Source organism: Myripristis murdjan, chromosome 1, assembly GCF_902150065.1.
Source record: "Myripristis murdjan chromosome 1, fMyrMur1.1, whole genome shotgun sequence".
NCBI lineage: Eukaryota > Metazoa > Chordata > Actinopteri > Holocentriformes > Holocentridae > Myripristis > Myripristis murdjan.
Window position 1 is genome coordinate 264,785 of NC_043980.1, and position 23,714 is coordinate 288,498.

At 47.5% G+C, this 23,714-nt stretch overlaps 1 protein-coding gene across 1 annotated transcript; it reads right to left on the minus strand.

The window, feature by feature from the left end:
• Positions 1 to 1,684: 1,684 nt before the first annotated feature.
• LOC115358924 (equilibrative nucleoside transporter 1-like) lies at positions 1,685 to 23,618 on the minus strand. The gene is made up of 13 exons (XM_030051073.1): positions 23,547 to 23,618; positions 16,787 to 16,840; positions 12,085 to 12,166; positions 11,716 to 11,888; positions 11,280 to 11,419; positions 11,019 to 11,153; positions 10,690 to 10,787; positions 10,444 to 10,519; positions 8,942 to 9,015; positions 7,295 to 7,403; positions 5,755 to 5,840; positions 3,860 to 4,059; positions 1,685 to 2,024 (listed from the first exon to the last, which is right to left on the minus strand). The coding sequence occupies exons 2-13, from the start codon at positions 16,810 to 16,812 to the stop codon at positions 1,913 to 1,915; spliced, it is 1,311 nt and encodes a 436-aa protein (XP_029906933.1). The 5' UTR covers positions 16,813 to 16,840; positions 23,547 to 23,618; the 3' UTR covers positions 1,685 to 1,912.
• Positions 23,619 to 23,714: the final 96 nt, after the last annotated feature.

The window sequence follows — 23,714 nt, forward strand, 5'->3', positions numbered from 1 at the left end:
GCAGCCTCTGAGCGCTGAGGAAGAGGAGGAGGATGAAGAGCGACGCCTTGCCAGCCCAGGAGCTGCTGGACAGGGAGGGGCCGCGGGTAAAATTATTTTTCCCAGGATAGTGATGGAATGTTTGACATGTTGAGCTGTCATTTCATTCCGTCGCCATCCTAGGAAATGAAGGTTACCTTAGCCAGGGGGGAGGGGCCAACCATGAATGTTGTGTTTACAAACAACAACGACAAATCAGATTCTGACTGTAAACATTTATTTCTGCATTTTGTGGGTTAAACATGAAATGTAAACACTGAAGATGTCACATGAACACACACACACACACACACACACACACACACACACACACACACACACACACAGCCTTAAACAGGTTATGCAATGTCATCAATCAATCAGCCAATCAGTTTGCAGTCAGATGAATGGGAAAAGGTCAGATTAACAAATTAGAAAAAAAAACCCACATCATGAGCATGGATACAAAAATCTGCACAAAAAAAAAAAAAGTGATATTTAAACAAAGATGAGCCGGCTGCCACTTCCTGTTTCACCTGAGGAGCCGTGTGTTTCCTGAGGACGAGGCGTGTTTTACACACGGGCTCAACACGCCACGCCTCCCGTCACGTCACCCGATACGTGGAAATATGACACAGATTGTGAACATGCTTTTTGGTTTTGCTCTTTATTTTGCTGCAACAGAGTCTTTCAGATGAACTGACGTTTGTATTAAAAGGACAAAAACAGGGCAGGCGGTTCCCCGCTCGCTCCACAGCGCCCCCTGGAGACCACCAGCAGCTCAGCTGATCCGCCAGTAAACAGCAGCTCAGCAGAAAATCAATGAGACATCATTAGTGTTTCCACATGCTGACGCTCTGCTGTGTTCCATGGACTGGAACAAACGTTATGGAACCCACCAGAGTTCTGGGCAAAATCTGCCCACAGGGTTAATGTCAGGGTTCTGATTGGCCGAGGTATCATGTCATGTTTACAACCAATCAGAGCTCTGGTGTCTCGCCCAGAACTCTGGTGGGATGGAGCGACGCTGCTCACTGCAAAACTTAAAAGACAGACAGACAGTGACACCTGGTGGAGACATCTGTGCTAATCCTGAGACAAAGAAATGACAGAGATTGTTCTAAAAACAACAAGAGAAAAAACTGCACACACACACACACACACACACACACACACACACACACACACACCTGCAGAGTAAGACTTTATCGTCCTGTTCTGTCAGGAAACAGCAACACAACACCGCTCAGACACTCTTCATTTTCCAGGTTCCAGGTTCCAGGTTCCAGGTTCCATGTGGACTCCAGCTCTTGCCAGCATTTGTCCTGACTGTGACTTTGAATTAAAATGGACAGGCTTTCTGTTGGGACTGGAGATCAACCAGTATTGATTTTTCAGGGCTGATACTGATTCTTATTATTGTCACTGATAACTGATATTTAGGACTGATACTCATTTGTGGCAACTTTGAAAATTTCAAAATTTACAGTTTTAGAAACACCAACACAAACCTTTGAATTAACAAATGTTTAATTAACATTAATATGTTAGTAAAGAAAATTGAAATTGTTGGGTTTAAAGGTTGTAAATATTTTGTACAAAAACACCAAGAAAACTATTTCTAAAAATTAAAATGCTATATTTAAAGGTCAGGTTATCTATACTACTCCTCATTTTGCTGAGGACCCCCTGGAAGACCCCCTCGGGCCCCTGGCTGCCCCTGAACCCCACTTTGAACACCACTGAGCGGGAGCAGCTGTGAATCCGTAAAGTTCCCTCTGAAGCCGAGGCCGGCAGAGCGCCGCCTCCTGCCGGGTGGGTGTGTTCGCTCTTCAGACGCCGGCTGGTGTCGTCAGATCGGCCGATCAGAAGTCCGAGGCGTTTGGGCGTCACGTCAGATGAGTCCTCTGAACAGGAAGGACAGCGCCGCTCCCAACGCCAAACCCAGAGACAGGAAGAAGGCCATGATGGCCCCAGCTGTCTCCGCCTCGTGAGGAAGGACTTTCCTGAGCAGAGACAGCAGAACCACACAGAACAGCACGTTAGAACACTATCACCCTCTAGAACAACACGTTCAAGTAAAAACAAGTTCTACTCTGACATGAACCCACTGCTCTGCTTCACCTGCTGCACCACCTCACCTTCACCTGCTGCACCACACCACCCTCACCTGCTGCACCACACCACCTTCACCTGCTGCACCACATCACCTTCACCTGCTGCACCACCTCACCTTCACCTGCTGCACCACACCACCTTCACCTGCTGCACCACCTCACCTTCACCTGCTGCACCACATCACCTTCACCTGCTGCACCACCTCACCTTCACCTGCTGCACCACACCACCTTCACCTGCTGCACCACATCACCTTCACCTGCTGCATCACACCACCCTCACCTGCTGCACCACACCACCTTCACCTGCGGGGTGAGCACCACCTTCACCTGCTGCACCACACCACCTTCACCTGCGGGGTGAGCACCACCTTCACCTGCTGCACCACACCACCTTCACCTGCGGGGTAAGCACCACCTTCACCTGCTGCACCACACCACCTTCACCTGCTGCACCACACCACCTTCACCTGCTGCACCACACCTCCTCCACCTGCTGCACCACACCACCTTCACCTGCGGGGTGAGCACCACCTTCACCTGCTGCACCACACCACCTTCACCTGCTGCACCACACCACCTTCACCTGCTGCACCACACCACCTTCACCTGCGGGGTGAGTCAGCTCCCCTGAGGCAGCGGACAGTTGAGTTTCTGCATCTGGACTGCATTCTGCTCAAAGTTTTGTGCATGGAGCAAAGAGTAAAATGGACAAAGAGTCCTGATCTTTCCTCAGAGATAAAATTGGTCAAATCAGGGAAAATATATAAACTTTCAGAACTCACAACTAAGAGAAGGCAGCTCACCCTGATGTCAGAATTCAGTTCGATAGACAATGAAACCCTGGAAAATTCATGACAGAATCTCAACTCTTCCACGAGCTGCTGAGACTCTGCACACCAACTTCCTCAGATCTGTGCTTCACCTCACAGCAGCTTAAGACTGTAAAGGCATCACAGCTGTTACAAAGCCCTTACTGTTCCATGCTGAACAATGACTAGACAATACCCAATTTTAGCGTTTGTTGGAAAAATCATTGAAACAGTGGTTTTCAGTCAGATGACTGCTGTCTTGACAGCAAACGGGTATTTAGGTGAGTCTCAGTTGGGCGTCTGTGTTAACCACAGCACTGAAACAGCTCTTACCAAGGACCTTAGTGTTGCCTTTGACACTGTTGATCACAGCATATTACTACACTGACTGGAACACTGGCTTGGATTTTCAGCAACAGTTAGATAGATAGATAAATAGATAGACAGATAGATACTTTATTCATCCCGAAGGAAATTCGCAGTTTTTCAGCAGTATCCACAGATTACAGATTAAATAAATAAAAAAATAAAGAATAAGATCTAAGTACTAAGTAAGTAAGTAATAAGTTATCAAATGGTTCAAATCATACTTTTTGTTTCCTTTGGAAAATCTATGTCTTTGGCCTGTGGCGTCCCCCAGGGATCAATATTAGGGCCTTTATTATTCAACCTCTAGAGAATCCCACTTGGACAAATCATTGAAGACAATAAGATTTCTTATCAAAACTACGCTGATGATACCCAAATTTACTTTGGCCTCCCACCTAACAACTTTGGTCTCCTGGAGTTTCTTTTTCAATGCATCGACCAGGTTGGATGGCACAGAATTTTTGTTTGGAAAAAATGAGGCATGACTTAAAATTGCCTAGGTATCAAAATAAGTGTGTGTGTGTGTGTGTGTGTTGGTCTCACTTGGGGCCAAAGCACATGCAGAGGCTGGCCAGGTATCCGTTGCTGAAGGCGAACAGCAGCATGAAGAGGATGAACCAGGCGTCGTGGTGGAAGTAGACGGGCAGGGTGAAGCGCGGCTGCACGTTACACAGCATGAAGAGAGGAACGAACACCAGGCGGCCGCCGATCAGCGCCGGCAGCAGCAGGCTGTCCCTGCCGGGCTGGCACACACACACACACACACACACACACACACACACACACACACACACACACAGGACACATCATCAGCAGGCCCGTCCTGCTCCTGCTGCTCACACAGGTGGGACCTGCAGACAGTTCTCAGACCAGCCCTGTGTTCCAATACCTATACAACCATACTACTTAGTATGCATGAAAAAGAATGAGTACGTCCCAGTACACAGTGTGTCAGATGCAGTATGCCAAGAGTACCAGGATGTTCTACTACATCCACTCAGATTTCACAGTCTGCATGTCAGCATGCTGCTCTGACCATTCTGTTACGTGGCACTGACTGATCTGCGTGTACAGGCCACGCCCACAGGAAGACAACACACACGGCCCTCACCTGGCTCAGGTAGAGCAGCAGGTACAGGAAGACAGCAGATCAGAAATCAGACAGAGGACAGCGCAGTATGAAACAGCTCCGCCATTTTGACAACAACATTCAAATGTGGAGCTACGGACGGAGGAGGAAGTGAGCGAGAGGGGCGGAGCTCAGGGAGGATGGATGGAGTGTGTCCCAGTAGTATGCATACACATGCATACTGCATACTACACTGCATACTTTCTAAGGGCAGTTGCAGTACATACTAAAAGTACAAAGTAGAAGGATGAGATCTGGAACGCAGGGCTGGTGTTCATCTGTGTTTACATCAAAGAAACTGAAGGAACAAATCAGAGTATTTCCAGGGGGGTCCCATTGCCATGGCAACAGCTGTGGCATCCATAGCAACAGCAAGTTTGTTTGAATGACTTTATTGACACTTCCATGGTGACAGAGCACCTGACCTGGTTGGCAGGTGGATCTCTGTCGCAGCAACAACAGAGGAGGAAGTTAAAGTTCAAATTTTCTGCTGCTGATAAAGATATTTCAAAATGATCTGAAGCTGATTCACAGCCTCGCAGGCTAACGCTAATATTAGCTAGTAAGATGCTGTCAACTGTGTTGTTGTCAGTAAAGTTACTGACTGGACTCGGGAGCCACCAGCCACCTCTACACATTCAGTTTCTATGGCTCGCACCTCCAGCATTAATATAAACATGGATCAGCATGACAACCAAACCAAACCAGCAGAGTCAGCTAGTGACGTCACGTCCGGCTACAGCCGAGGGTTTTTCACAGCTTTGTGCTGAGGTTTATTTTATTCTGAAATGAAATCCCCCGGCTGGCTGGCTTTGACAGGCGGAGCAATACCAACTGGCTTTAAGACTGGAATGATGCTCCACACATCTGCACCCCCTGCCCTGTTATAACGCCGTGATCTTCATATGAAACAGGATTTACAACACGATGAGCCGCATCGCCGCTCAGTCAGGACTTCACATCAAAACAAAGAAAATAGAAACTAGAAACAGAAACGCAGTCAAACTTCTGCATAATCCTCAGATTACAGACAAATAAATGAGCATGTCAGTGCATATGCATGGTGCATTAAAACAGCACGGCTGCATGCTGCTTTACCTGTTTTACCTGTGTCTGACCAGCAGGTGTCAGCAGATTTCACTGCAAAGTTTCAAAAAGGTTCAAAGCCTCATGAAGCCAGGTGAACCGTGTTCTGATTGGCTGTCACGTCTGTCAGTCATCCTGTGGAGGTCATGACTGAGCCAGCTGCAGGTTAACAACACCTGATGATGATGATGATGATGATGAAGGTGATGAAGGTGAGACTCACCCACGTGCAGACGGCGGTCAGGCTCCTGCCGGCCCAGTCACACAGGTTGAAGAGCAGGAAGCAGGAGACCGGGATGAAGTAGAGCTCTGGAATAACACACACACACACACACACACACACACACACCACACACACAAAGTTCCTTCTGTTATCCATAATGAAGAACAGCCTGTAAGCTGTAACAGACGTCCAGGATTCAAGGATTCAAGGATTCAAGGACTCAAGGAACTTTACTGTCACACCAGCTCACATTTACATGTTAGTGGTACGAAATTAGCACTCAGGTCCTGGTATAAGCCTAAATAAATAAATAAAGCATGGAAAAAAGAGGTGTAAATATAAGATATATAAGTATAAATAGTATATGAATCCCAGGAGCACCTGGGATTCAGTGCTCCAAGAACCATCCAGGGAGAAGGGGGCGTGGTCGGCCCGACAGACTCTGACAGGTCTGTCGGGCCGATCAGCTGATAAATGACACGTCAGCAACACGTCAGATGACGCTTCTGAGGAAGACTGGAGCCACAATCGAAACTGTCAAGCAGGTATGAACAGCTCTATCTTGTATTTTTGTCTGAACAAAGGAAAAATCTTGTGTATAAGTAGTATATATGTAATATATATATAAATAAATATAAAAAGATATATGTATAAACAGCCTATATAAATATAAACGGTATATATATATAATATAATATAAACAGTGTATGTGAATAGAAAAATGGACCAAGCCACAGAACCCGACGCCCGGTGCTGCGATTCAGGATTCAGGATCCAGGAGCTGCAGACCTGGTACAGTCAGTGCTGAAATTAGCTGAGAGCTAAACACGCGTCAGTGATACTGCACTGATGGTGGAGAGTGATTTGTCCCGTCTGTCTGCAGAAAGACACAGAACTCATTTTCTCCGTCGTCTTGGGTCTTTTGGTTCTAGTGAACAAGTTCTGCTCTTATTTTTTACTTCTGGGGTTCTGAGTGTTCTGCAGTTCTGCGGTCGCAAGAGTCTGACCTCCTTAAAATCTGAACAGCTTCACCAAATGAGAACCATGAACCAGCAGCAGAACCACACCCTGAGGTTCTCTGGTTCTCAGCCACAGGGTTCCACGTTCTAACAGGGTTACAGGGTTCCACATTCTAACAGAGATAGAGGGTTCCACGTTCTAACAGGGTCAGACTGAAAGTCTGTTGTGTATCAGTCCTAAAGTTAAATGAGGAGCGTGATCCAGGTCAGGAGAACCCTGTTCCCTCTGGGTTCTGTCCTCAGTGCAAACGGCTGCATGTTCTTTCTTCACCTCATTTCTTCTTTGTTATGTTCTGATAAAGCTGCTGCTGATGCTGGTGCATCAAATCAGCAATAAAGTATAAATCAACATCATCAATCTCACACACACACACACACACACACACACACACACACAAGCTTTAGTGGTGTTTGCTCTGGAGGAACAGCGTCGATGTAAATGTGTAAATACAAAGTGTGTGTGTGAGTGTGTGTGTGTGTGTGTGTGTGTGTGTGTGTGTGTGTGTGATGTCACCACAGACCCCAGGATCCTCCGTCAGCGATGGTGGACTTGACGTCGGCGGTGACGGCGGGGAACGTGCCGATGGTGACGGTGAAGGTGAAGCACACGGAGAGCGCCAGCAGCCAGATCTGAGGGTCAGAGGTCAGAGGTCACAGTGAGACACTGACACGCACACACACACACACACACACACGCACACACACACACCCAGGGGATGAAGTGAGCTGAGCTCCGCCCCCTTAGTCAAATCAATAAATTATTCAGTAGCTCTGTGGACTACAGATCACTTTGGGACGCTCAGCAACATCGCCCTCTGCTGGCCCCGCCCTCTGCTGGCCCCGCCCTCTGCTGGCCCCGCCCTCTGCTGGCCCCGCCCTCTGTGACACGCAGCATCTACACGTCCTCGGAGCTCTGCATGAGGTTGTGTGTGTGTCTGCTGACAGTAAAGCCAGTACAGTTTTTCCTGCTGTGCAGCAGCGTTTTGTGGCACGGCCGAAGCGGGCAGCCGCGTGGGGGCGTGCAGCCGCGTGGGGGCGTGCAGCCGTCGGTGCGTCACACCTGGCCAGGTAGGCTGCTGTGTTCTGAGGAAGTTTGTCACTGGGACACGAGGAGACCGAGCCTCTGGAACCTGGAACCACTCAGCGTGTTCTGTCCTGAGGAAGCTCCTGATCTGGAGCCATCGAAAAACGTTCTCCTGCTGAATACTGCGTTCTCCTGCTGAATACTGCGTTCTCCTGTTAAATACTGCGTTCTCCTGTTAAATACTGCGTTCTCCTGCTGAATACTGCGTTCTCCTGCTGAATACTGCTGCGTTCTCCTGCTGAATACTGTGTTCTCCTGTTGAATACTGCGTTCTCCTGCTGAATACTGCGTTCTCCTGCTGAATACTGCGTTCTCCTGCTGAAAACTGCGTTCTCCTGCCGAATACTGCTGCGTTCTCCTGCTGAATACTGCGTTCTCCTGTTGAATACTGTGTTCTCCTGCTGAATACTGCGTTCTCCTGTTAAATACTGCATTCTCCTGCTGAATACTGCGTTCTCCTGTTGAATACTGCGTTCTCCTGTTGAATAATGCTGCGTTCTCCTGTTGAATACTGCGTTCTCCTGCTGAATACTGCGTTCTCCTGTTAAATACTGCATTCTCCTGCTGAATACTGCATTCTCCTGTTGAATAATGCTGCGTTCTCCTGTTGAATACTGCGTTCTCCTGCTGAATACTGCGTTCTCCTGTTAAATACTGCATTCTCCTGTTAAATACTGCATTCTCCTGTTGAATACTGCGTTCTCCTGTTGAATAATGCTGCGTTCTCCTGTTGAATACTGCATTCTCCTGCTGAATACTGCGTTCTCCTGTTAAATACTGCTGCGTTCTCCTGTTGAATACTGCGTTCTCCTGTTAAATACTGCGTTCTCCTGTTGAATACTGCGTTCTCCTGTTAAATACTGTGTTCTCCTGTGGCGGCATTGGTTTTTTTAAATAATATTTTGTGAGCCCTGTGTTAGTGGTGTTGTTTTGTCTGGTTCTCTGTAAGTGTTCTGGCTGCTCCTCAGACTGCAGCGCGTTCACGTTCTGCGACTGGGTTCTGCTGCCTGAACAGAACCGACACACCCTGACTCTGCCCGAGGCTGAGAACACAAGAACACGGCGAGGCGACGTGTCAGCTGACCTTCCTGAAGATGGTTGTCATGGAGACGCCCTGTCCGCCGCTGGGCTCCGCCGGGCCCACCGCTCCGCCGCTCTCTGAAAACAACAACAACAACAACAACAACAACAACAACAACGACAACAAAAAACACAACAACACAACAACAAAAACGCAACAACACGACAACAAAAACACAACAAGACAACAAGACAACAAAAACACAACAACATCACAACAAAAACACAACAACAACAAAAACACAACAACATCACAACAAAAACACAACAACATCACAACAAAAACACAACAACAAAAACACAACATCACAACAAAAACACAACAAGACAACAAGACAACAAAAACACAACAACATCACAACAAAAACACAACAACAAAAACACAACATCACAACAAAAACACAACAAGACAACAAGACAACAAAAACACAACAACAACAAAAAACACAACAACATCACAACAAAAACACAACAACAACAAAAAACACAACAACATCACAACATGAACGTGTCTGCAGGAAACGTTCCTCAGCTCAGGCTACATCTTTTTTTTCCCATGATGCCTCAGGCCGAGGACGGTGTGAGGCGGCACATGAGCGCAGTCAGGCGCCGTGCGCACCGTGCGCTCACCCTGCGGGCACCGCCTCATTTAACTGTTAGAGGACTTTCTGTAGTTTCTGTAGGAACCATAAATGGTTCTTTAAAGAACTTTAGCAAGAATAGGCTCTTTAAAGAACCATGTTTCAGAAAGTTCTATGTGGAGCCAACTGGTTCAGTAAAGAATCTTGTTTTTTTTTAATGGTTTTTCAGTAATTTTTCAGAATAAAAGGCTCTAAATCAGATGACTGTGTGCAGGTTAAAAACCAACATGAACATGTTGTTCTCCACGTTCCTTGTTCCTTCACTGGGTTCCAGACGAGCTATTAAAATGTTTTCTGATGGATTATAGAGCGAGACATTAATCCATTCACTGAAGAAATAATCTGCACATTAATCCATTCACTGAGGAAATAATCTGCACATTAATCCACAAGGAAAAGAATTGTTAGCTGCTGCCGCCACCAAATAACTCCAATAAACATGAAGAACCTTTAGGACTTCAAAGAACCTCAGAAAGTGTGTAAAGAACCCCAACATTTTAATTTATCCTTTTTTTCCCTCATTATTGCTATTCTTGTTGTTGTTGCCAAGTTGTTTTTTGTTTGTTTATTTATTCATTTCATCTGTACACAAAATGAAAATATTGCAAAGCCCAGTTGTCTGGAACAGCTGTGCTCTGGACTGATGAACTTTTAATCATCGCAATAAAGTCATAAAAAAAAGATATCACAAAATCTACTTTGTGGCCTGGTTGGATTGTTATGAGAGACATTCCTGTTGATCACAATGTGCTAAGAAACTTGACAGCTGGTTCTTGCTCCTCAGAGGAGGAACCCTGTTACTTTCTGTGACCTCCTGAGTTCTCCTTTTCTCAGCAGAGACCCCCTCAGACCTCTGGGTTCCTACCTGTCTTCATCAGGTCCAACATGTTCTCCTCGCTGTCAGGCGCTCGCTCGCTCTCCTGGTAGAACTGGAAGAACTCCTGCAAAACAAAGTCAGGACACGACGGAGTGTGACGGGAGGAAAAATGGCGCCCTCTACTGTGAAAAACTTACAGCTGCAATTTGAACATTAAAAAAACAACATAAAAACAAACAGGATATTTTCTGCCTGTCCGAATATGAAATGATGCTTCATGTCGGGGCAACTGACCAGCTTAGGAAGCATGATGTAGGACAGGATGGACAGAAATATGACCCCGCACGCCGTTATGAAATACCCAAACGCAGCGTCCTGCATCTCCGAGCCGCCTGGAGGACAAGGACAGGGACGGAGAGACAGGAAGGACGGAAGGAAGGAAGGAAGGAAGGAAGGAAGACAGAGAGGAAGACAGAGGATTTACTGCACTTTCAGACAGCAGCAGAATGAGTTTCACATCCATCAGCAACAGCACAGGTCAGAGGTCAGAGGTCGCAGGTCAGAGGTCGCAGGTCAGAGGTCGGAGGTCAGAGGTCAGAGGTCATGGCCTGCATGGTGCTCACTGGCGATGGCGCAGATCATGGCGAAGGCGGCGAAGGTGCCGGCGAGGCCCTGGCCGCTCATGATGGGCGTGGTGTAGGACGCCGGCAGCGGCCCCGCCATCCCGAACAGACTGCCCTGCAGGATCGCCCCGAACGCTGCGGCACACGGAGCAGCCAATCAGAGCCAGGGAAACAGGAGCACATGACCAAACAAGAACAAAACATACAATCTTAGCAATGAAAACGTTGTTGTTGTTGTTGTTGTTGTTGTTGTTCCCTCACAGTTGATGATGATGATCTTGATCATGGTGATGATGAAGAACGGCAGAGGCTCCATCGGCACTTTGACCAGGACGGCGGTGACCATGAAGACGGCCATGATGACGGCCAGGCTGCCCATCACCCGCAGCTTCTGAGGAACCCTGTGGCACACACAGCCGTTACCCAGCATGCACTGCTCCAGCCGCTGATGAGCTGCATTGTTTATCCCATCTGAAATCACTCAACCTCGTTCCCCTGCTGGAACCCGTGGAACCCTGAAACCCTCTGAAACCCCGTTAACCCCCTACAGGACCCCCGTTAAGCCCCTAAGGGACCCCAATTAACCCCCTACAGGACCCCCGTTAACCCCCTACAGGACCCCCGTTAACCCCCTACAGGACCCCTGTTAACCCCCGAGCCCCCCCCGGTTCTTCTTCGTTGGTGCGTGCGGACTCACAGGGAGTGCAGGAAGGAGTTGAGGCAGGTGAAGAGCAGCAGCGGCACCATGGCACACAGCGTCATCACGTTGTTGAACTTCGCCTCCAGGACGCTGCGCTGCTCGCCGTCGCCACTCGTCCCATTGGCTGCTGAGCTGACCAATGACGGCTCCCGCAGACGGCTGGTGAAGTACTACAGACAGACAGGCAGGCAGAGAGACAGACAGGCAGAGAGACAGACAGGCAGAGAGACAGACAGACAGAGGCAGACAGACATTTAAATTGTGTCTGAACCTGGTTACTGGTTATTGGTTATTGGTTATTGGTTATCAGTTATTGGTTATTGGTTATTGGTGCAGACGCAGAGCAGACAGGAAGTGACATCACACCCTGGTTGCAGTCATGAAGAAGTTCCATGGCAGCAGCGTTCCCAGCCCCAGCATGAAGAAGATCAGCCAGACGCCTCGGTACCTGCAGGGAGACACGGGACACACCTCACTGATCTGAACTTTCACCGAGTCACCATGTCATCGAGTCACCGTGTCACTGAGTCACCGTGTCACTGAGTCACCATGTCACCATGTCACAGAGTCACCATGTCACAGAGTCACAGAGTCACCATCTCACAGAGTCACAGAGTCACCATGTCACAGAGTCACAGAGTCACCGTGTCACAGAGTCACCGTGTCACTGAGTCACCATGTCACCGAGTGACAGAGTCACCATGTCACAGAGTCACAGAGTCACAGAGTCACCATGTCACAGAGTCACCATCTCACAGTCACCGAGTCACAGAGTCACCGAGTCACCATGTCACAGAGTCACCATGTCAGAGTCACTGAGTCAGAGTCACCGAGTCACAGAGTCACCGAGTCACAGAGTCACCATGTCACAGAGTCACAGAGTCACCATGTCACAGAGTCACCGTGTCACAGAGTCACCATGTCACAGAGTCACAGAGTCACCGAGTCACCATGTCACAGAGTCACAGAGTCACAGAGTCACCATGTCACAGAGTCACCGAGTCACCGATTCACCATGTCACAGAGTCACCATGTCACAGAGTCACCGAGTCACCGAGTCACAGAGTCACCATGTCACAGAGTCACCGAGTCACCATGTCACAGAGTCACCGTGTCACAGAGTCACCATGTCACAGAGTCACAGAGTCACCATGTCAGAGTCACCGTGTCACAGAGTCACCATGTCACAGAGTCACAGAGTCACCATGTCACAGAGTCACCGAGTCACCGAGTCACCATGTCACAGAGTCACCATGTCACAGAGTCACCGAGTCACCATGTCACCAAGTCACCGAGTCACCATGTCACAGAGTCACCGTGTCACAGAGTCACAGAGTCACAGAGTCACCATGTCACAGAGTCACCGAGTCACCATGTCACAGAGTCACCGAGTCACCATGTCACAGAGTCACCGTGTCACAGAGTCACAGAGTCACCATGTCACAGAGTCACCGTGTCACAGAGTCACAGAGTCACCATGTCACCGAGTCACCGAGTCTTCAGGAGGTTTAACGGCTGCTGAGGAACAGAGCCAAGACGCTGAGCCGCCCTGCGACCCGGTGAACTCTGAGCTCCGTCAACGAAGAAGAACGGAGCAAAGCAGCAGAACCCTGTGAGGTCGGCCCTGAGAACGTCCTGCTGGGAGGAACCAACAGCTCCTGATGGAACCAAGGAGGAGCTGCAGCCTTAAGTGTGTGTGTGTGTGTGAGTGTGTGTGTGTGTGTCTGTGTGTGTATGTGTGTCTTTGTGTGTGTGTGTGTGTGTGTGTGTGTGTGTGTGTCTGTGTGTTTGTGTGTGTCTGTGTCTGTGTGTGTGTGTGTGTGTGTGTGTGTGTGTGTATGCGTGTGTGTGTGTGTGTGTGTGTGTGTGTGTGTGTGTGTGTGTGCCTGTGTGTGTGTGTGTGTGTGTGTGTGTGTGTGCCTGTCTGTGTCTGTGTCTGTGTGTGTGTGTGTGTGTGTGTGAGCCCAGCAGGCGGTTGGTGTGTGCTGCAGATACTCGTGTTATCACGAGGCGCAGGACAAAAACCCTCCCTCTGAAAGATCTGCTTATCTTCAGCCGCTGAGTCAGCTGAGGCCACGCTGAGCTAAGGGGCGGAGTCCAAAACCTGCAGGATTGCAGCTGGGCTGAAATTCTTCAATAACATGGGAAATATATAATTAGCAAATTTCCAAAAAAATAAAAAAGTGAATTATTAAAAATTGCTTCAAAAAAGAAAGAAAATTAGTCCAAAAAATGGATGTCAGATTTCTTGTTTGTTTCACAGCCATTTAACACTTTGACACATAAATTAGTGATGAAGTAACAAAAAGGTACGAGAAAATGACCAGAAAATTAAAATCCAAAAATCTGGAAAAAAAATGTCCAAATAAATGAGCAGGAAATCATTAAAATCTAAGTCGAACTGTCTGTCCCCTGTTGGTGAGCCAAAGACACCTCCCCACCTGGGTGGACAATAAAGTTTGATTCTATTCTAGTCTATTCTATTCTAGTCTAACAAGAAACTTAGCACAATTAAATTGTGCTAATTGTGCTAACTAAATTAAATAAAAAATAAAGATATATTAAAAAGTTAAATAAGATTATTTAGAATACAAATTTAAAATTGAACCACATGAAAAACAGCATAAATTTGCCACATTTTCACAAAAAAAAAAAAAAAAAAAAACTAACTGCAAGTTGGCCACTACTTTGGTTTGTCCCAGAGGCAGAGACAGACAGGTACAGGTACAGGCACAGGTACAGGTGCAGGTGCAGGTACAGGTACAGGTACAGTCACAGGTACAGGTACAGGTACAGGTACAGTCACAGGTACAGGTACAGGTACAGGTACAGGTACAGGTACAGGTACAGGTGCAGGTACAGGTACAGGTACAGGCACAGGCACAGGTACAGGTACAGGTACAGGCACAGGTACAGGTACAGGTACAGGCACAGGTACAGGTGCAGGTACAGGTACAGGTACAGGTACAGGTACAGGTACAGGTGCAGGTACAGGTACAGGTACAGGCACAGGTACAGGTACAGGTACAGGTACAGGCACAGGTACAGGTACAGGTACAGGCACAGGTACAGGTACAGGTGCAGGTACAGGTACGTTCTAAATATGAGAGTAAGAATGAAGCTGCTGGGAGTCTCTGGCCAGGTGAGCCTGTCGCTGCCTGTCCCAGGTAAATAACCTGCTGCACAGGTCAGTTTGTGTTTGTGCACCAACACAAAACAAGTGAAATAGAAGCTCTAAACTCGATGGAACGGATTAACAAAACAAAACAAAGACAAATCAAATCAGTGAGAGGGATGGACAGTGACAGAAAAATAAAATAATATTGACAATAAAAGAAGAGAAGTGTCAGCAGCTTCAGTACAAACACCTGCCAGGTGTGTTCCAGCTGCTGATGTGCACGTCCTGCCAGCTTCGTGCTGATTGGCCCAAAGGTTGTTGACTGTGGTCAGTTTATGTGCTAAGCCACGCCCCTTTTTAAGTTGATTGGTCAGTATCTTGAGAACCAAATCAGATGCCCACATGCCTCCTGCAGCTCCTGCTCCGCTCGGCCCGCTGAGGGGAGGGAATCGAACCTGCGGCCCAAACGTGATCATCCAGTCTGCCGGAGCGTCTGGGCTCTGAGGCAGACCTGCAGAGTCTGGACTGACGGACGTCTGGACCCACTTTCAGTATAATCACACTTACGGGTTAGGAGTTATGAATTTCTAAAGCTCAAAATTTGGACCTATGATTATAGCTCTTCCTGAAGAAGAAGAATAAAAAAAACATAATAACCATAATATTAATATTAATATTAATAATAATAATAATAATTAGCAAATTTGCAAAAAAAAGTTAATTAGTAAAAATTGCTTTAAAAAAAAGAAAGAAAATTAATACAAAAAATGGATGTCAGATTTCTTGTTTGAAAGCATCTTTCACAACCATGTAACACTTTGACACATAAATTAGAGATAATTTAACAAAAAGGTACGAGAAAATGAAGAAGAATAAAAAAAAAACATAATAACCATAATAACAATAACAATAACAATAATAATAAACCAGCGTGGAAACAACACGGCTGCAGCCCTGTGGGCTTGAACCTTCCAGCAGCATCAAAGCTGTTGTGGATTATGTGGATTTGAAACACACCTCTTGGAGGCTAATGATCCCATAGACTTCAAGTCTTTGTGCTAAGCTAACGGGAAATGCTACCCATAGGAAGTGAACCAGTGGACGTCCAGAGGTGGACATGGTGTCCAACATCTGGTCTCAGTCTGGGGACGAGGGAAAAGGAGTTTTGCCCAAAACGGTGGAATATTCCTTTAACATCAGTAAAAGTCCTCTGAGGCTGCAGCTCAGTCTGCACCGCGTCAGAACACCTGGAGCTGAGCTGACACACACTCTGCACCAACACACACACACCAACACACACCAACACACACACCAACACACACCAACACACACACCAACACACACACCAACACACACCTCGAGTTCAGACAGAACCAGAACCAGAACCAGAAGCAGAAGCAGAAGCAGAGATATTTGATCGATCCTGAGGACAAAGCGGCTCAGCTGCAGCTCAAAGTCTCAAGAGAAGAGCTCAGTTATAAGAAATGCAAAAAGAAATGAGAAATATTAAAAGAAGATAAAAGCATGAGCCTTCCTACTTTGTAAGAAAGGATGTGCATCTAAAGTTGTATCAAAGGTATGATCTTTATGTGCATGAATCCTTCAGAATATTACACCATGAATACAGAAATAAGAAAGTATATGCCCATAGACACCATGTGTACACAGGGAGACTGCATCACTTATTTCTGCATTATGAATTCTGATTTCATGTTTTCTATAATTTAATTCCTCAATGTTTTAATGTTTAGGTATTTACATCTTTATCTCACAAGGCATGTGCAAAATTTTCAATTATCTTTTTTCTTTAATTTTCATTGTACGTCATTTCTTATTTAGTTTTGTATTTGGTAAGCTTGTCTTATCTTAAGTTAGTCTTATGTTAAGTTAGTCTTATGTTAAGTTAGTCTTATGTTAAGTTAGTCTTATGTTAAGTTAGACTGGACTCACTTGTCTGTCGGTGCGTTGGCAGCCATGTTTCCTCCTCAGAGAGCAGCAGCACGTCTGCAGAGAGAGAGAGAGCTGCACTTTAATATGAGAGAGAGAGGGAGAGAGAGAGAGAGAGAGGGGGCGGGGTTAGAGTCGATCGCCCTCCTGCACACACACACACACACACACACACACACACACACACACACACACACACACACGTGGCATGAACAGAGCAGCTGTGGTAGTTTTGGTGACAGTGAAGCTCTCAGGCCTCATCAACACACATCAAACCACAGCCTGTTCTGTCACACTGTCCCTTTAAGACTTCCTCCTTTCTGTGATGTCACACATACGGTGACTCCACCCACTTAAACTAGTCGCCCCGCCTCCGCTCCCCAGGTAACCAGCTAACAGGTAACAAGCTAACAGGTAACAAGCTAACAGGTAACCAGCTAACAGCTAACCAGCTAACAGGTAACCAGCTAACAGGTAACCAGCTAACAGGTGACAAGCTAACAGGTGACAAGCTAACAGGTACCAAGCTAACAGGTAACCAGCTAACAGGTAACCAGCTAACAGGTAACCAGCTAACAGGTGAGCCTCATGTGGCAGAATCGTTGCTGCCCCACAGTCGAGGCCAGCAGACTCCTGTTTCTCTGCTCGCTCTTCCAAAGGAAGCTCTCGGGACAGACCAGCGGCTCAGGGTCCCGCAGGAGTTTAGTCCACATCTGCTCGTCTGCTGGTCTCGTTTCAGCGGCGACTGTTTCACCGAGCCGCCGCGACACAAAGCCGCTTCCACAGAGAAACTGTGAAGGATCCTGCCGTCCCCACATCGCCTGGACCAGCGGAGCTCCACCGCTGCTACGGGACGTCCCGTCTGTCTCAGCAAGACACCAACATTTTGGAAGCTGTGAAGTTTTTCATGAGTACCGTCGATAACGTTATAGCCGTTAACTTGCCTGCGATTGGCCCGACCATATGTCACTCAGAAAACAGCCAGCCAATCAGTGGAGAGGGGCTGATTCTCTCTTCTGATTGGCTAAAGGAACCGTGCTGCCAGAGCTCCGGAAGAAAGGCCAGAGAGAGAGGAGCTGAGAAACTACATCTATCAGACCACAGGTACTCAGAGCCACAGGTACTCAGACCACAGGTACTCTGACCACAGGTACTCAGAACCACAGGTACTCAGACCACAGGTACTCAGACCACAGGTACTCAGAGCCACAGGTATTCAGACCACAGGTACTCAGACCACAGGTACTCAGAGCCACAGGTACTCAGAGCCACAGGTACTCAGAGCCACAGGTACTCAGACCACAGGTACTCAGAGCCACAGGTACTCAGACCACAGGTACTCAGAGCCACAGGTACTCACAGCCACAGGTACTCACAGCCACAGGTACTCACAACCACAGGTACTCAGACCACAGGTACTCAGAACCACAGGTACTCTGACCACAGGTACTCAGAGCCACAGGTACTCAGAGCCACAGGTACTCAGACCACAGGTACTCAGAGCCACAGGTACTCAGAGCCACAGGTACTCAGAGCCACAGGTACTCTGACCACAGGTACTCAGAGCCACAGGTACTCAGACCACAGGTACTCAGAGCCACAGGTACTCAGACCACAGGTACTCAGAGCCACAGGTACTCAGAACCACAGGTACTCTGACCACAGGTACTCAGACCACAGGTACTATGACCACAGGTACTCTGACCACAGGTACTCAGAGCCACAGGTACTCAGAGCCACAGGTACTCTGACCACAGGTACTCAGACCACAGGTACTCTGACCACAGGTACTCAGAGCCACAGGTACTCAGAGCCACAGGTACTCTGACCACAGGTACTCTGACCACAGGTACTCTGACCACAGGTACTCAGACCACAGGTATTCAGACCACAGGTACTCAGACCACAGGTACTCAGACCACAGGTATTCAGACCACAGGTACTCAGACCACAGGTACATCCTGCAGGGAGATCAGGTGACGGCATGGGGCCTTTAAATCACAAATTCAAAGATGAATGAAAAAGGATAAATCCGTCCTGTTTCCTCCTCACGGTCCCTGACCTCAGGACAGAGGCATGAGCATCCCAAACATGGAGGGTTTCCCCAGCCCTGAGCCAGGTTCTGCTGCAGGTCAGAGGTCAGAGGTCAGAGAGGTCAGAGGTCAGAGAGGTCAGAGGTCACTGCAGCCTGATGACATACACATAGAGATCATAAAACGTACTAAAGATGCAGATGCTGGCAGAGAGGAGGAGAGCGAGGGGGGCAGGCGGAGCAGCTGCAGGATGAAGGTTTGGCGTCATCATCATCATCATCATCATCATCACGTCACTGCGCTCGGAGCGGCTGGTCACATGACCCACGGGTCACATGACTGGCTGGTCACATGACCCGCAGACGCAGACGGCGCCTTGACAGGAGCAGAGTCCTGACAAAAGATCAACACCATGTGTGTCCCACGTATGTCAACAGGCAGACGTCCGTCCACACTGCAGAAAACATCCTGCAGGGCGGCGCCGGTGGGCCGCCTGTCCAAACAGAGCCAGGAGACACCTGGGAAACCATGAGGGGACAGACAGGTGAGACGCAGAGCCCAGAGGAAAGAGGCGCCAGGAGAACACAATGACACCACCCAAAAAAAACATCCACCCCCTGGTCCCGAGGCAGGCTGCCGAGTCAGCGTGTCTGTGTGTGTGTGTGTGTGTGTGTGTGTGTGTGTGTGTGTGTGCGTGCTCTGCAAAATGCTCAGTTTCTCTGCTTTCATGTGTTTATGCAAAATGAACAGTCTTGTTTAAAAAAACTGACAACATTTCTCCCAATTTGAAAATACTGAAATATTGACAGCTGATCCTTTCTTCACACGTGTCCTGGTGAAGCTGTTGGCTGAGGCGCTCACCTGACCACACACACCGAGAGCTGCTGCTCCTGTTCTTAAAGATTATCACCAGAAAATATGACAGGGATTATTTTTACCATAAGACTTTCCTCTCCCCTCTCTGTCGCTGATATCGGTCGGTAAAATCGGATCTCAGCGACTGGAACGCCAAAACAAACACCAGAGAAAGGAAGACTGCGTTTTCCAAGTTACAGAATTTTGATCTAAAACTACAAGGAAATGGAATTTGTTTTTTTGATGTTTTATTTTGAAACAGTCCAGTGTTAGTGAGATGAAAAAGTGAGAGGTGTTTTGTTGTTGTTGTTGTTGTTGTTGGTGCCTGCACGGCGAGGCGGCCTGCAGGAAGCCGCCTGAAGGGGCTGATGGGTAAACCAGCCGGGCCGCGGGGACGAGGAAATGCACTTTGATCATGTTTGGCTGTTTTTGTCAGCGAGTCTTTCCCCTGGAGACCGTCTGTCACCACGCTGCCGGACTCTCCCTTCACCACTTCATTCACTCCAAAACCCCCGGACCCTCACGAGGCCCCGGGGCCCCACTGGAAGAGGCGCCGACATGAGAAGACATTTTGCTTTGTGTTCAGTATTTAATTGTTCTGATGCTCAACACTGAGAACGTGCTGAGGTTTAGGGTGCTGTCAGACCTGTCCCGTTTGGAGCAGCTGTTCCGAAACAGGGAGCGTTTCCCCCTAAAGATCGGTTCGTTTGGACATATGTGAACACAGCGATCGCGCTCGGATGCGGGACAAAACAAGCGGGCCGAGATCGCCTAGAAGAGGTGGTCTCGGCTCGCTTCCATTCGAGCCCTGGAGCGGTTCGTCTGCAGTGAGAACAGAATCGACACAGCAACCGACACAACTCACTCATAACTGTGGATCAACCAGCGTCAGAGCCCATCTTCGTCGGCGATTCCTTGTCGCGGCACGTCTTCTTCTCAGTCGATGCTGTATGATATTATTTTCCCTGCACAGTCTGGATTCCCGGTAGAACTGGATGTTTTCCTCGGTTACAGAACACCGGTACATTCACCACAGAAACACAGACACAAACTAGCCACACGCTGAAGATGCTCCATGGTTTTTGTTTTTCCCGGGGTAAGAACGGAAGAGGAAACTTCTTCTTCTGTGGTAATTTCTGACCAATGAGAGAACAGTTTTTTCACGCATGGCGTTTGTTTACAGCTTTGAACTGCTACAGACGGTCGCCCTGTGAACACAAACGCCCCAAACGAAAAACGAAACAACTGTATGGCTTTAGCCCCTGAATCGGAACAAAGCAAACGGGCCACAGGTCTGAAAGCACCCTAAAGCGCAACGTGGAAATAATCCCTTTTACGCTGAAATCAACCCTTTGCCATCCTGAGCAAATTCACTGGATTTCTCTCAAAAACATGGAAAGAATTACCAAAGAAGCAAAAAATCAGCCACAATATTTCCAAGAAAATAGCCAAAATATTCTAAAACCTTTACAAGAAAGCTGTTTCTAAGGAGTGAAATGATGAGCAGCGGCCCCCTACAGGACCCCTGGGGGCCCCAGGCCCCACCTGAGGGCCACTTTAACATTCAGAATCTACTATAAGTCAAACAGTGAATACAACATGTCACATGATCTCACCTGAGGGGAAATGCTCCTCAGGTTTAGTATCTGCTCATCAGCAGATCAAAGGAACTGTGAAGTGTCTGTTTCCTACAAACCGCCTTTGGCACTGGATTATAAACTGGATTATGAGCTGGATTACAAACTGGATTATAAACTGGATTATGAGCTGGATTACAAACTGGATTATAAAATGGATTATGAGCTGGATTATAAACTGGATCATGAGCTGGATTATAAACTGGATTATAAACTGGATCATGAGCTGGATTACAAAACTGGATCATGAGCTGGATTATAAACTGGATTATGAGCTGGATTATGAGCTGGATTATAAACTGGATTATGAGCTGGATTATAAACTGGATTATAAACTGCATTATGAGCTGGATTATAAACCGGATTATAAACTGGATTATGAGCTGTATTATAAACCGGATTATAAACTGGATTATGAGCTGGATTATAAACTGGATTATGAGCTGGATTATAAACTGGATTATAAACTGGATTATGAGCTAGATTATAATCTGGATTATAAACTGGATTATGAGCTGGATTACAAACTGGATTATAAACTGGATCATGAGCTGGATTATAAACTGGATTATAAACTGGATTATGAGCTGGATTATAAACTGGATTATGAGCTGGATTATAAACTGAATTTTAAACTGGATTATAAACTGGATCATGAGCTGGATTATAAACTGGATTATAAACTGGATTATGAGCTGGATTATAAACTGGATTTTAAACTGGATTATAAACTGGATCATGAGCTGGATTATAAACTGGATTATGAGCTGGATTATGAACTGGATTATAACCTGGAGTCTGTCCTCCGCCGTCTTCACATGGCAAAACACAAAACACTAACCCTACCCTTTTTGGTCACTTCATTTCTCAGGTAATTTCCTTGTTTATTTATTTGTTTATTTTTTAACCTTTTCTCATAACTTTTGTTAAGGTGTCTTTGGCTTTGTCCCGTCAAGTGAATCTGCTCAGGTTTGACTCAGTTTATGAGGTAGATTCTGCTGCTGACCCCTGACCTCTGACCTCTGACCCCTGACCCCTGGCCCTGACCTCTGACCCCTGACCCCTGACCCCTGGCCGCTCTGTGTGAATGTGCTGTGAGTCAGGTGGCGTGCTGTGGCGTGGCGTGCTATCTGCAGGTGTGTGTGATGAGGCCGAGGCTCTTGCGTAAGGCTCCTCAGCAGGAAATGATTAACTGAAGCTGCCGGAGCCAAACTCTCAGCTCCTGTCTGATTAAAGTGCAATCAGCTGATAGGCCGGCGGCCGATCGCTCATTACAGGACGGCGTCCAAGCAGGAACTTGGACGCCGTCCTGTAATGAGCGATCAGCCGCCGTAATGAGCCCATTAACAGGCACTTTGACTGGATCACAGACGCAAACCGCCCACGCCTTCACCTTGTGAGGAAGAGTTTGAAAATAGTTTTTTTTTTTAGGTTCTGTCATTCACAACAAAAGCTGGCAGTGTCTCACAGTGAAGATCCAGCAGCCGCTCAGCAAACACACCGACAACATCACCTTTAACCTGCTGCCAGGGTCAAAGGTCAGGCCGCTGTGAGGAAAACAGCCCTGAGCGGCCGGCTGCTGCTCTCCTGCTGAGCCTCCTGAGCCAAACCAAGAGGGAAACTCAGAATCCAACATTTAAACCAGAGGGAAACTCAGAATCCAACATTTAAACCAGAGGGAAACTCAGAATCCAACATGTGAACTGAGAGGGAAACTCAGAATCCAACATGTGAACTGAGAGGGAAACTCAGAATCCAACATGTGAACTGAGAGCTCGACAGAAACAGAAGTGGAAGTGTCCTGTCAGCTGTCAGCTGACGTTAAAAACAGAAGTGATCTGTGCACAGAGGGTTCATCCTCTCTGCTCACGTGCAGCATAAAGAAGACAAGTTGAACTGAAGTGTTTTCACTGCTAGGTGGCGCTGTCCTACACTCCGACTTTGTCATCTCCCATGAGCCTCTGCTGCTCCTCAGCAGCAGCGCCAGAACGAGAACAGAGAAACTTTACAAAACCCAACGTAAAGACGATTACTGTTTACTGCTCTGAGAGCTCAGCAGCAGCTCACCTGGTCAGCTCACCTTTACAGCACAGAACAAACAAACAAACAAACAAACAAACAAACAAACAAACAAACAAACATCTAAACAAACATCAAACATTTAAAACTAGAACTAGAAAACTAGAAGTGAAAGCAGCAAAACCCTGAAACACAGCAGAGACACAGAAGGGAACTCACTTTGTATGAAGCCCGACGTCCTGTCGCTCTCTCTGTCTGTCTGTCTGTCTCTCTGTCCCTCTCTCTCTCTCTCTGTCTCTCTCTCTCTCTCTCCCTGTCTCTCTCTGTCTGTCTGTCTCTCTGTCTCTCTCTCTCTCTCCTCTCCTCTCCCCTGTCTAGTCTCCTTCT

Coding starts and splice junctions, on each gene's coding strand:
- LOC115358924 (XM_030051073.1), bottom strand. CDS start 16,812: ATGGCTGCCAACGCACCGACAGACAA. Junction 10,520..10,689: donor ACATCATGCTTCCTAAGCTG/GTCAGTTGCCCC, acceptor TTTGTTTTGCAG/GAGTTCTTCCAGTTCTACCA. Junction 9,016..10,443: donor GTTGGACCTGATGAAGACAG/GTAGGAACCCAG, acceptor TGTTGTTTTCAG/AGAGCGGCGGAGCGGTGGGC.